Source organism: Lissotriton vulgaris, chromosome 2_1, assembly GCF_964263255.1.
Source record: "Lissotriton vulgaris chromosome 2_1, aLisVul1.2, whole genome shotgun sequence".
Classification (NCBI taxonomy): domain Eukaryota; kingdom Metazoa; phylum Chordata; class Amphibia; order Caudata; family Salamandridae; genus Lissotriton; species Lissotriton vulgaris.
In genome coordinates this window covers 1,617,105,020-1,617,118,215 of record NC_141687.1, presented here as the reverse complement: position 1 = coordinate 1,617,118,215, position 13,196 = coordinate 1,617,105,020, and the positions used below count along the sequence as shown (strand labels likewise).

Here is a 13,196-nt window from a genome sequence, read left to right as displayed (position 1 = left end):
CTTAATAACAAGGTTAAAATGCCTATGTCAAACATCCCTTTCTATCCTAATGCCCGTGCGCCGCCTCCATTTATTGCCCATGTTTTTTAATAACTTGAGAATATCTTGGTGAAGATCTCTGTACCAAAAACGTAGGGAGTCACTAACCTAATCTACCATATGTCGTTTATTAACTAGCCCGCTGATTGATTAATTTCTAATAAAGGCAAATTATTGAGAACAGAAACAATCTGCCTATATGAAAAGCTATAAAAGACCCAATGCTGAAGTTCACCTGGGCATATTTCCTCATGGGATTTAATTCTGCTGCCATCTAAAAAAGTCCCCTATTTTGCAAATCTTCCACCTATTGTTGACAGCAGGTGACAGACCGGCAGATAAATGCTTACAATTTTCCAGAGAGATTTCAGTATTGATAACGGGAATTTCATAATTACGAGGCAATTATCCTTTACCACAGTTCACCCCTAAACTTTAAAATTACCCTTACCTCTACTCTAACCTAAATCCTATAATTACCTTACCTCTCTTTAACACTACCCATTCCTAAACCTTGAAATTATCCTTACCTCTGTTTAATATCTCCCACTCATAAAACCCAAAATGACCCTTACTTCCCTTTACTACTACCCACCCCTAAACACTCAAATTGAACTTACCTCCATGTACTACTGTCTCCCCTATAAACCGTAAAATCACCCTTACCTCCGTTACCACTGCCCACCCCTAAACCCTTAAATTACTCATATCAGCTTTTACCATTTGCCACCCCCTAAACCCCAAAATGTCCCTTACCCCCTTTTACCTCTACCACCCTATCCCCTAAAATTACCCTTACCTCAGTTAAACACTGCCCACCTCTAAACCACAAAATTACACTAACCTCTACGTACCTCTACTCACCTCTAAAACCTAAAATTACCCTTACCTCGCCTTCCCTGCCTACTCCAAACCTTAAACTTACCCATACCTCTCTTTAACACCTAACCTCTGAAATTACCCTAACATCCCTTTACTACTCATCCCTAAATCTTGAAATTACCCTTCCCTCTTTTGAATAATACCCAACCCTAACCCCCAAATTAATCTTACCACTACCCAAACCTAAACCATAAAAAAACATAATAAATATGTCATTAAAAAAACATACATACATACATGGTAAAGGAATGCATGCTAAAGACACAAATACATACCTGCATCGTACTAATGTGTGTGGTAAAGGCTGCGTGGTAAAGGCATTGAGTGGTAAAGTCTGTGTGGTAAAAGCTGCCTCCCTCCCTACTACACTAGGGGACCCAGACAACCTATTTTGACTCTAGCCTCCGTCCTTTTCAGCACAACTATAGATATGTTCTTCAAAGTCAAATGGTGTACTCTACACTGGCCTAAAGTGCCTGCTTGTATCCAGAACTAGTGGCAGCTGGGGTTAAGCCAACTGACCACTAAGATTTAATATTTCCCTCAAAGTGGTGGAGAGAACCTATCACAAAAAAAAGCACAAGTGGTATATAATCAGCTACCGAAGGTGCAGTGAGACTCTTGTTTTTCAGACAGCATACATCTCAGAACATTCCCGGCTCTTTCCAAATGGTGCAAGGCACTACTAGATGGGGTAAGGCAGAAAGCTCTGCACTGCATTGGGAGGAAGCCCATCGTGTACGCTGGCACCCTATAGCCGCAGCCTGGGATACCATGCTTATGCAGTATAAGGAACTAGCTGAAGAGGACCCCCTCGCCCCTCATCATCCCAAATTTAAAGGCCTCTGGTCACCAGCTACCCTCCTCTCATCCCAACATGTCAGAGTTCACATCCGCTCTGCAAACCCCCACAAATTCTGCTCCGCAAATCCCCAAAATCCTGTTCCACATCGTTATACCACTGTGCTTCCCCTAGTTTCTTTTTCCAAGTTCTCCAACCCATCTCTCATTATTCAATGGGTCCCCCTCATTCTTCAAGACAACAGTTTTATACAACAACTTTTGGTGAACCCCTTTTACTCCACAAAGCCTAGCACTCTGATGGTAAGCAATGTACAAAATCATGTAGAGCACTTATCAGGGTACTCGTCACATAAGCCGCTGGAAAAGGGAAACATACTGGGTCGATACAAATGAGAAAGGGAGGAGCAGGGCAGTACGTAGCGACTGCACTATGGACTTTTGAACCAAGAGTCTGAGCACTTTGTTTTTTGGCCAGGAGAGGGAGTAAAGTTTTATACAAATAGTGTTGTTAGAGGACAGGTTTGCTAGGACCTTACCAAAGTGTAGATTGAGCCTGTCTGTCTCCTAGGAGATTTCTGAATAGAGGAGCAGCTGCCAACTCCCTGGCCAGCAAACCTTGTCTGAGGTAGTTGGGACCTTATGTAGTCTGATATTGTTTGGTACATGTGCACACTGATTGGTGGTTGTTTCTGATGTTTCTATTGGATTAGGGTTAGTGTCCTCATTGGTTGGGTATTTGAGGGTTCTGATTGGTTTTTGGGTCTGTGATTCATTCAATGTAGGGTTGAACTAGGGCTAGGGTTAGGATTTATTTTGGAAGTAGGGACTAGGGCCTCCTGTGATATAGGTTGTTGGGACTAGGGTGGGACTATTGCTAGGGTTAGGACTTTAATTGGAAGTAGAAATTAGGGGTTCTGGTGTGATTGGTTGCTGGACTGGGTGTGGAAGTAAGAGTAGGGTTAGGCTTTCTATTGGAAGTAGGGACAAGGCTTCCTGTGCCATTGGTTGCTTGGACTAGGGTTGAGACTACTAGTAGGGCTACAGCCTCTATTAGACGTAGACATCAGGGTTTTTTAACTGATTGAGTACTTGGACTAGGGCTAAGATTAGCTGTAAGGTCCTGGTCTCCTATTGGTTCTAGATTTTAGGGCTAGTGTTTTGATTGGATAGTGTTAGGGCTAGGGTTCCCATTAGCTGAAGGCGTCACCTGACTACTAGGGCTATAAACGGCCAAGGCTTAGGGTGTCTCAGCCAGGGTGTCGAAGCTAAGGGTGGAGAGGACAAGGGTGGGTGCCTGTTTGAGCCTGTTCGAGACTGGTCGAGACCAGGGCCAGGAATGCTGCCCATTTTCTCATACATTAATACCAACCCTATGCATTTGTCCCTCTGTATATAAGAATTTTCACTATAGATATGTGCCTATCATAGTGTATTGCTTTGTATAAACATGTACAATAAATATGTTGTTATAAAAACAACAAAAAAAGAAAATGCTCATCTTTGGTCTACATGTACTTGCTTCCATTGTGCATCTATGTACCCCCATGTACTTGGAACTGTGTGTCTGTTACTTTTCTCCTGAAAAAGCATATCCAATGCACTACCCTATTTCGCATCATGTACCTCTAACAATATCTTTAATTTGCATTGCTTATTAATGCACTTATATACTTTCAATGTACTTATGGATCTATATATTTATCACTTTCTTCTAATTTAGCATTTCCAATGCACTACCCTATTTCTCAGCCTATACTTCTCTCAATATATCTTCTAGCCCAACTTTCTGACTCATCTCAAACTTCTTTCTACTACTCTTTCCAATTCTCTACCCTATCTCTCATCCTATACATCTATCATGATATCCTCTATACCCACTCTCTCATTTATCCCAATCCCCATACCACTACTATGTTCCCCAAAATAACCCTTTCTTGACTCTCTCCTACTCTACCCCTCCTTGCATCATTTGACACCTTTTTTAACTATACGGATCCCCCAAAACAAACCATTCTAAACTCTTCCCTCTGACTCTTCCCCCACAAAACCCCTTTTTACTCATCCAAAAGCCTCCTCCTACTGCTATGACCTAAAAAAAAACCTTCACTCTTCTATCCTTCCACTATCCTTTACAATCAAAATAACAGACTAACATGTTCACTTCTCTAATTCCATATTCCACTATACTAATTCACCACTAATCCTTTATGGGTTCCAGAGTAGCTTGCTACTCGCCAACAATGCGTTTCAACACCTCATCAGAGTTCATAGCGCTATATATATGCAAACCTTTTTTAATTTTTAACCCCTCACCAACCCTTCTCAATCCAAATAACTGACTAACATATCCACCACTCAAATTACTTCATATTTCACTGTACTAATTTTCAACACTAATCCTTTATGGGTTCCGGAGGAGCCTGCTACTCGCCAGAAAAGCACTTCAACACCCCATCAGGGGTAACAGGCACTATATGAATGCAAACTTTTCTTTCCCTTCTATCACTCCGCTATCCTTCTCACTCCAAATAACTGACTAATACCCACTACCCAAATTACTTTCATATTTCACCATACTAATTCACAACTAATCATTTATGGATTTCCGGAGTAGCGTGCTACTTGCCAAAAAAAGCGCTTCAACACCCCATCAGAGGTTTGAAGCGCTATATAACTACAAACATTCTTTGCTCTTCTATCCTTCTGCTATCCTTCCGAATCCAAATAAATGACTAAAATATCCACCACTTAAAATGTACTTGCATGTTTCACTATACTAGTTCAACTCTAATCCTCTATGGCTCCCGGAGTAGAATGTTACTCGCCGAAAAAGTGCTTTGACGCCTCGTCAGGGGTAGTAAGCGCTATACAAATGCAATTACAATACAATGCAATACAATATATATATTTATATATTCATTCTAATATAACAATCCATTTGTACAAAAGTTGATCAGAATAGCTAAAAAAACATTAACAGTCAATATATCTTGCACAGGCAAAAACTATTGGCTTTACCAATACATTGTTCTTTTTCTATGCTTTCTGCCTGGTTCTGCAGGATAATTGCAAATGTAACTTTCTTTGAACATGTGTGACACTATGAACAAACAGCAAGAAGAGAGACTGAAGAATAAAGCCTCCTTTGTCTTTAATAAAATCAGTACTCTCCTTAACCAACCAGCTACGAGATTCTGCAACGATCTAATTTTGCATTCAATTGTGTTTCTGTGTGTGATATTAATTGTGTGTACTTTTCCTGCTCTAAGTATAGATATTTACCCCTACCCTTAGGATCGGAGGATATTGATTACATGAATGGGATCAGGGTATGCTGATAAAATCTGTTTATCCTTTGTTTTGCATTATCCGATAGGACCATTTTGTAGACTGTATCGTGTTGTACACTGGTCCTTCGGCTGTGTGGGTTACCCGATTGTTTTGCAATGGTTAACGACAGTGGTCAATAGTAAAACACAGACATATTGTGAGAGACAATGCTTCTGAATGGGAGGAAGCACTTCACCTAACGGGATTGACTCTGCCCAAACCCTATCTGCCTGAACTATGGTGACGTCTGTCTGCATGGTATTCTGTGTATTTTACTATATCTGACATGTTGCCATGTGTCATCTAGTACTTGCAATCAATCTATAGATACCCCTGGCTCTTTCTTTCATGAAAACCAAAAGAGACCCTCAAAATCCTGGCTCCTGCTTCCCGATAGGTCTACATAGCTAAAACCTAATAAATATTCATCATACTTCATGGCTCGCCAAAGTCAACATGGTCTATTCGATATGAAACAGAACAAACAAAAGCAAAAAAACAGATAACAGTTATATATATATATATATATATATATATATATATATATATATATATATATATCTATACTACTATTATAAAGAGAGAACTGTGTCCTTTGAGCCAGGTAAACTCGAAAAGTACACCACCAATCCAAACACCCAATACATGTTTGAAAACGTCAGGGCAAGCAGAATGACATAGGCTATATAAATGTAAAAGATAAACGTTATTTACAAAATTTATATTAAAAAAAAAAGTAGTCCCTCCAAAGTAGCGCCGGCCGCGACGTGCGTGCTCACGTCAGGAGCACTGGGAGGAGCGGCGTCCGAGGAGCGGCGGACATGGCGCGGGGGAGGAGCAGTGACCTGATGAGAAGTGGACAGGCCAGCGGCGGTGCGAGCAGCGGAGAGGCGGACATGGAGCGGGGGAGGAGTGGCGGCGGACAGGCGGTGAGGAGCAGAGCGGCGAGGAGCCGTGAACTGAGGAGCGGCGGTTGAGGTAAGGCTCCGGGGACAATGTCGGGGCAGGCGGGTGTCGGGCCAGGCGGGGGACGGGGAGTTACAACAACACAGGCGGTGAGGAGCAGAGCGGCGAGGAGTGGTGAACTAAGGAGCGGCGGCTGAGGTAAGGCTCCGGGGACAATGTTGGGGCAGGCGGGTGTCGGGCCAGGCGGGGGACGGGGAGTTACAACAACACAGATCGGCTGAGGAAAGGCAATGTCGGGGCAGGCGGGGGACAGGGACTAACAAGGTGACGGGTGGAACATTTTGCAGGAGTGAAGTAGTGTGGCTCACTGGTTAGAGGCGGCAGACCCGAAGAGCAGAGGACGGCCCGGGACCAGGGTTCGATTCCCGGCGCAGCAGGTTTCTGGACCAGGGTCAGCGGACTCGATAATTCTCTCGCCTCGGTGCCCACTCTGATCAGCGATCACACTTGGCAACTCTGGGCATTAGCTTGCCTCATCTTCACTAACGGCCCCACCAGACCGTCGGGGATGCCTGGTCTCACCCTGGAGATACCCATTAAGGGACCATCTCTCAGGGAAGCCAGGAAGGGTTTCGCAGCGGTCGAAGCGCCTTGGGTCCCTACGGGTAAGTAGTGCGCTATATAAATGCCAATACATTTACATTTACATTTACAGGTAGTACTGTCCGACCTCCATTGACTCAGGCCAGGCGGGGGTTGGGCCAGGCAGGAAAACAGATCGGCTGAGGAAAGGCAATGTCGAGGCAGGCGGGGGACGGGGCGGGCTGGGACACGGGCTGCTTGCCAATGTTGGGGCAGGCGGGGGTAGGGGAAACCTGAATGCTCCCGGACAAGGTCAGGACGGGCTGCTAGTATATGTATATATATATATATATATATATATATATATATATATATATATATATATATATATATATATATATATATATATATATATATATATATATATATATATATATATATATATATATATGAAAAAGTTAATTTCCTAGAAAATGGGGATATGAAACAATCAGGAATTTGGGAAAACACACAAAAATAGCGCATAAAAGCTTTTGCTTTTACTGACCCATGTTGTCTGCAAATATTAAGTAATTTCGTATCGGCAGGCCTTGTTCCTGCCTCATCCGAAGGGTGCCAAGGCCCCTCTGACAGTATTCATTCAATCACTGATAAAAATAGATCTCTGGCCTTGCATGGCGCTCAAGAAGGAGAAATGGCCGTCGCGCAGTCATATTTGCAGCTAAGAATCCAACATGGAAGCGTTCAGACTCATTTACAAGTCGCCGAGGCCAAGAATAGAACCTTCAGCCCAAACTTCAAAAGCAGCCTTCTGTCACAGGGGGCCTTGGGGGCATCCAACATACGGGTCACGCGCCACTACTGATTACAGAACTGCGGTGACTGACGGCGCTACATCAGTTTGGAAAACTACAAAATGAGAAAAACTTTGTCCTCGGGCAAGGACAGTTTATAAGCACTGATTACCAGAAAAAAAATGGACAGGGCAAACAAGGAAATAGAAGAAAAGCGATAAGGAGATGAAGGGTGGTGCATGAGGGGTGGGGAAGACAGTAGAAAGTAGGCAGCACTAGAGATGCCTGGTTTCCGTGGCAGTAGATGTACAGGCTACAAGCCGGTGTAGAGGTGCTTGGGAATAGAGAGGGACTCTGGGGGAGGGGCACCGTGATACCCGAGTGGGTAGATGTACCTGGGTAAAGGTGGGGTATAGGCATAGATGATCTAGACAGTAGAGGTACGAGGATATAAGTAGAGGTTCTAGGGTTAAATGTAGGGGCAGAGGTGCTAGACCAAAGGCACAGAGAGGTAGAAAGGAAAAAGCAGGGGCCATGCGCTAGTGGACAGAGAGGCACAGGTACTAGGGTATAAGTAGTGGGCCAGGTGGTAGTGCATTGGGAGGGGTACTGGTAGTAGAGTAAGGGTTGAGCAAAGGTACTACGGAATAAGGCAGCACTAGAGGTAAAAGGGTACAGGCAGGAGGAGAGGCAATATGGCATAAGCTGTAGCACAGGCGCGGGGTACTGGCATGGGTAAAGGTTTTGGGGACTCATTTATGAGAAGTGACGCATCGCTGCGTGAAAGTAGCGATGCCTCACTTCTCAGTGCGCCCTCCTTGCGACATGATTGATGCATCATATTTACTGTATGATGTATCATGTCGCAAGGAGTTACAGATACGTCAGTATTTCTTACGTATCTGTATGGCGCAAAAGTGACGCATTGCTGGAGTGTGTCACAAAAGTGACGCAACTCCAGCAATGTGTCCTTTTACATGGGTCAAGCCCATGTGAAAGGGCCTGTGTCAGTCTTACACCTGCTGTGAGGCAGGCGTAAGATATTGACGCATTTGCATCCTAGAAGTGGCGCAGTGAAATCATTTTACTGCGTCACTTCTATGACCCTCTGTTGCGTCAGAGCGGCCCCCTGCATACATTATACCTAGCGCAGGTATGATGTGGCGCAGGGGTTTACAAAGTGACGCATCTACCTAGATACATCACTTTGTAAATATGGTGCTACAAGGCACATTTTTTTACGCCGCTGGTGCGTTGTAAAAAGTGACGCACCGGCGGGATAAAAGTGACGCACGGCCTCATAAATAAAGCCCTTAGGGGCTTATTTACAAGCCACTTGTGCCACTTTTGCGTCACTTTTCCCATGTTAAAAGTGATGCAAAAGTGGCGCATGGGGCTTGTAAATCTGCCCCATAGGGTTTAGGCAGGAACAGTAGTGGTACGATAGATCTAGTGGGTTTAGGCATCAGGAGAGGTAGTAGTGTAATGGGTGGGGTGGTTGCACTAGGGAAGAAGTAGGGGTAAACGTTGTATTAAAGTATAAACTGGGGGAGCAGTCCTGAGGCATAAGCAGGGGCAAAGAGGCCTGAAGCAAAGAAAAAACGTATTTGAGGGGTAAGGGTCTTCGGTTAGGAGGAGATATATAGAGCGAATCGTGGAGATAAAGATTTGGAAGAATGGGGCACAGCGGTATTTCCATAAAAAGGAAATGTATAAATGTACGCAATCCCGGGAAAAAGTAACAGAGAGGATTTCGACCTGAAGAGATGCGAGAGGACAGCAAGGGAATAGATTTTCTTTCCTACCTGTGGCAGCAGCCGCAGGGGCCCAGCAGTGCAGCAGCAGGAGCAGGAACCCGCGGAGCTCCATTGCGCGCAGCTCTCCCAGCTCTGGGCCGCGCAGCGCCCGGTATCGGGTTAAGAGCGCTTCGGGGCGCGGCCGCCAGCAGGCGAAGTCCAGCCCCAGCCAGCGTGAGCCATGCGGACGGCCTCCCTGCCCCGGGCTCAGGCACCGCTGGGTGAAACGAGTTGAGGGATGCCTTATCAATCTTATCCAGATAGGAGTCAGTGCCAGCCCTGGGAAGGACGGCCCAGCAGCAACATTGATCCAAGGGACGCCCTGGCCTCGGGGTCACAAATCAGTGTGAAGCCATATATGACGGTGTGTGATCTTGTCGCCGAAACCAGAAATCCGCTCTTTCTCGCAGAGAATTTCCTAACACATAATGACACACCGTTGCGCGTTCAAGGCATAGGTGCGAGTTTTGAAAGCGGAAATACAGTGATTGCCAGGGACTACATGTGGCAATCATCTGGCAGCAAGATTCACTTGAGAAAAAAAAACGCACACTGGCTTGTGAGGAATTCACTGCATCACTCGGAGAAACAACGAGGCGCAGTTATATAAACTAATTAATTGTCAGTTGAATGTGACCTATCTATTCTGAATACATCCTAAGTGAGCGGTGAGGAGGACAGAACCAGCCTCGGATTGCAATTCAATTTATATAGCGCTACAACCCCATGACGGGGCTCCAAGCTCTTTTCGGCGAGAGAGTAGCACACATAAAGGATCAGTGGTGGTTTAGGATTGTGAAATTTGAGCGTTAACTTGTTAGACAGTTATTTGGATTGAAAAGGATAATTGGGGATAGGAGAAGGAAAGGTCTAGAAAGTGTTTATTGGGCGATCATAGCAGGAAGATGAGGCCTGGGAAGAGTGAAAGCAGGGATGGAGGAGGGAAGAATCTCCACAAATGGATCAGGGAGATTATGGTTGTGAAATGAGTTTTGAGATGAGTCAAAGGGGAGATGGGTGAGGGAAGAATTAAGAAGGGTTGTTGAGGAGATCATAGTATTAAAATAATGGTTCTGGTGATCCAAGGAGGGAAGAGTCTCGGTGTAGGACGACATGGCTCGCGGGTGGCGGGAGGGGCGCAGGGGGTCACAATACAATTTAAAAAAAAACACTTACCTTCCCAGCACACAGGCTCCCCTGACTAATCACATTGCAGCAATGCAGCGTTGTGATTTGTCTGAGCACCGTGGGGGCTGGAGGGGTGGGCATGTTCTCCATGCAGGTTGTAATGCAGCCTGCATGGAGAAAAGGGAAAGTGCGCATGACTGCTTTGGGCAGATCGAGAGGTCCGACAAAACAGTCATTGCGCACTTACGAGTGTTGAACCCTCCTTATGTTATTATCATTTTAGTTTTTAGGTCGAGGACCTAAAGGCTGCGCTTGCACAGTCTTTGGTCGGTGATCTAATGTTTTTTAGACGGGGCTTGAACCCGCCTCTCTCCTCCACCTCTTTTCCATTGGCTGGCTTCCTAAACGGAGGCCAGCCATTGGAGGAGAGGGGCATCCCTCCAATCAAGCCCCGTCTCTTTCGGATTTGAGGGCGTTTTCGTTCTGTTCTTTCCACTTTTTAAGCCCCGTCCTTTTTTCAGTGGTGGGCTTTTTTTTTCGTTTTTTTTTTTTACAGGGCCGTTCTCCTGTTTATTTTGTTTCTTCCTTTGGTGCAGGTAAGCCATTTTGTCTTTTGTCTGTCCATAATTGTCTTTGTTTCTCGTTGTTTAAGTAACTGTCTTTTTGTTATTTTTTATAGGTTCAACATGCCCCGTGTCGTGTCTTTGCAGCGCTTTGCATGGAGTGCTTCTGATGGCTTCGACAGTGTCTCCCTGTACCATCGTGTATGGACTGCTTTATCCGGTTATGTATGCTGCTGTTAGCCATCTTGTCTCTGTTTGTTGTCTAATGCTTGTTTTTGTTCCTTTTACAGGTTACCCCGGCCCGTGGCCATTCCGTGCAGTGTCGTGCAAGGAGTGTTTTGCCCGGTATGCATGCAGCTGTTTGCGGGTCTCAGGTAAGCCATCTTGTCTCTGTTTGTTGTCTAATGCTTGTTTTTGTTCCTTTTACAGGTCCCCCCCGGCCCGTGGCCGTTCCGTGCAGCGTCGTGCAAGGAGTGTTTTGCCCGGTATGCATGCAGCTGTTTGAGGGTCTCAGGTAAGCCATCTTGTCTCTGTTCGTTGTCTAATGCTTATTTTTGTTCCTTTTACAGGTCCCCCGGCCCGTGGCCGTTCCCTGCAGCGCCGTGCAAGGAGTGTTTTGCCCGGTATGCATGCAGCTGTTTGCGGGTCTCAGGTAAGCCATCTTGTCTCTGTTTGTTGTCTAATGCTTGTTTTTAGGTCTCGCCTCTCAATGCGCATGCGCATTGAGCGGAGCGAGACTATAGGGGCTTAAACAGAGGTTTACCTAGACTGGCGATTTGATGCTGTGCTTGTGCGCTTTTAGGTCAATGCCTGCCCTAGGTGTATAGTATCTGCTAGTTCTTTCGAGCAGGCCTGAGCTCAATACTTCCTGGTTCCACACAAGCGCGTTACCCGGATGTCTTGCGAGCTCTCTAGTTGTGGCGACACCATTCGCCGATGGTGGCCGCCCCACCCACTTCCGTTCGCATTTAATGACGTCCGGCATGGGCGTCTTTACCTACCCCGGCAGGACCAGAGAAGCTGTTACGGATCCTCATATTCCGTTTCTAGGTAAGCCATGCACGTTTATGTATAGTGTCCTTATTTAAAATGCTCACGTGGCAGTGCGTGATCTCTTTACCTGCTCGCCTCCATTTTACCGTGCCCCACAGCCCTGCCCTTGTTACCATGTGCATTTATGTATAGTATCCTCATTTAAAATACTCACGCAGCAGTGCGGGATCTCTTTACCTGCTCGCCTTCATTTCACTGTGCCCCACTGCCCCGCTCCTGTTTCCATTACAGCCAACTCCATGTTTTCCTCCTTCAAGCGAGTGCCCGGTTTTTCTAATCTCTTGCCGGACATCGCCGCTCGATTCAGTGGGATTTCCTCCCTATGCATTTAAATGTATTATTTTGACCTATAGCCCCATGTGTGCCCAGGCTGAGGTTATCTACCTCACGCCTAGCTAGGCAATCGCCCTGCTACTTAGTTTATTCACTGTAGGGCCTGGTTGTGTTTTATTCTTTATTCCTGGCCCCTGTGACTTTCTCTTTTCAGCGGAATTTGAATGTTCTTTAAGCCATGAAGCACATAACTCATAAATTATTAGGCGGTCTGTCGGGAAGTCCCTGTTAATCTATATGTCCTGGGGGGTCCGCCTCATCTTAGACCTGACCCCAAATTATTGAGGTATCTAGAATTACAGAGACTCTCACACTACGGTAGACCGTTTAAATGACGTTTACCTTATTATATTCTTTTATCTTCCTAGAACGTCACACAGAAGTTATACCTACTACATCCGACGATATATACCCCTTCTTGATCATCATGTTACTCATGGTCCGTCTATGGCTAAAAGGACCCCGCAACTCTAGCTGTATGTAAGTATATCCCTCCTGGGCACTCCGTTTGACCCACCAGGACTCATAGCTTATGGAGCACTTATGGGTTATTTATTCCTTTAGATTAAGGTTGTGACCGGCACCCTCCTTTCCCTACCTATCTGCTTGGACCTGGGCTCCATAAAGCTGTATCCTGCGCCCAGCCACCTTGATCATCAGGTTATCTGGTAGGTACATCTACCGCTGCTTTGTGGAACACTACTCTCCCCATTTATTAGTAGCCAGCAGAGAATCTCATTTTTATCTGAGCTTGGGGGTATATGTTTTGTCTCCCCGGTTCCTCTCAAAATATCGGTTGGAGACGGTTTCTTTTAGTCTTACTATTGACAGCAGGCCTCTAGGACCTACTGCCTACTCGCGATTGGTTCGCATTGTGGTAATATTTGCTTTTTCACATCTAATTTTTTTACTTCTGTTTTCTTACCGTGGTCTTACTAGCGGAGGCCTTTCCAGTTATTTGTTTGTTATTCTGTTGTTAGACTCCT

The 13,196-nt window shown here is 45.5% G+C and overlaps 1 protein-coding gene across 1 annotated transcript in view; it reads right to left on the bottom strand.

The window, feature by feature from the left end:
• The window catches only part of SMPDL3B (sphingomyelin phosphodiesterase acid like 3B), a 152,734-nt gene extending 143,308 nt beyond the window's left edge, over positions 1 to 9,426 (bottom strand). Inside the window, exon 1 of the mRNA XM_086957490.1 lies at positions 9,143 to 9,426. Within this exon, the coding sequence (XP_086813616.1) occupies positions 9,143 to 9,206 (64 nt within the window). The 5' untranslated portion in view covers positions 9,207 to 9,426. The remainder of the gene's footprint in view (positions 1 to 9,142) is intronic.
• Positions 9,427 to 13,196: the final 3,770 nt, after the last annotated feature.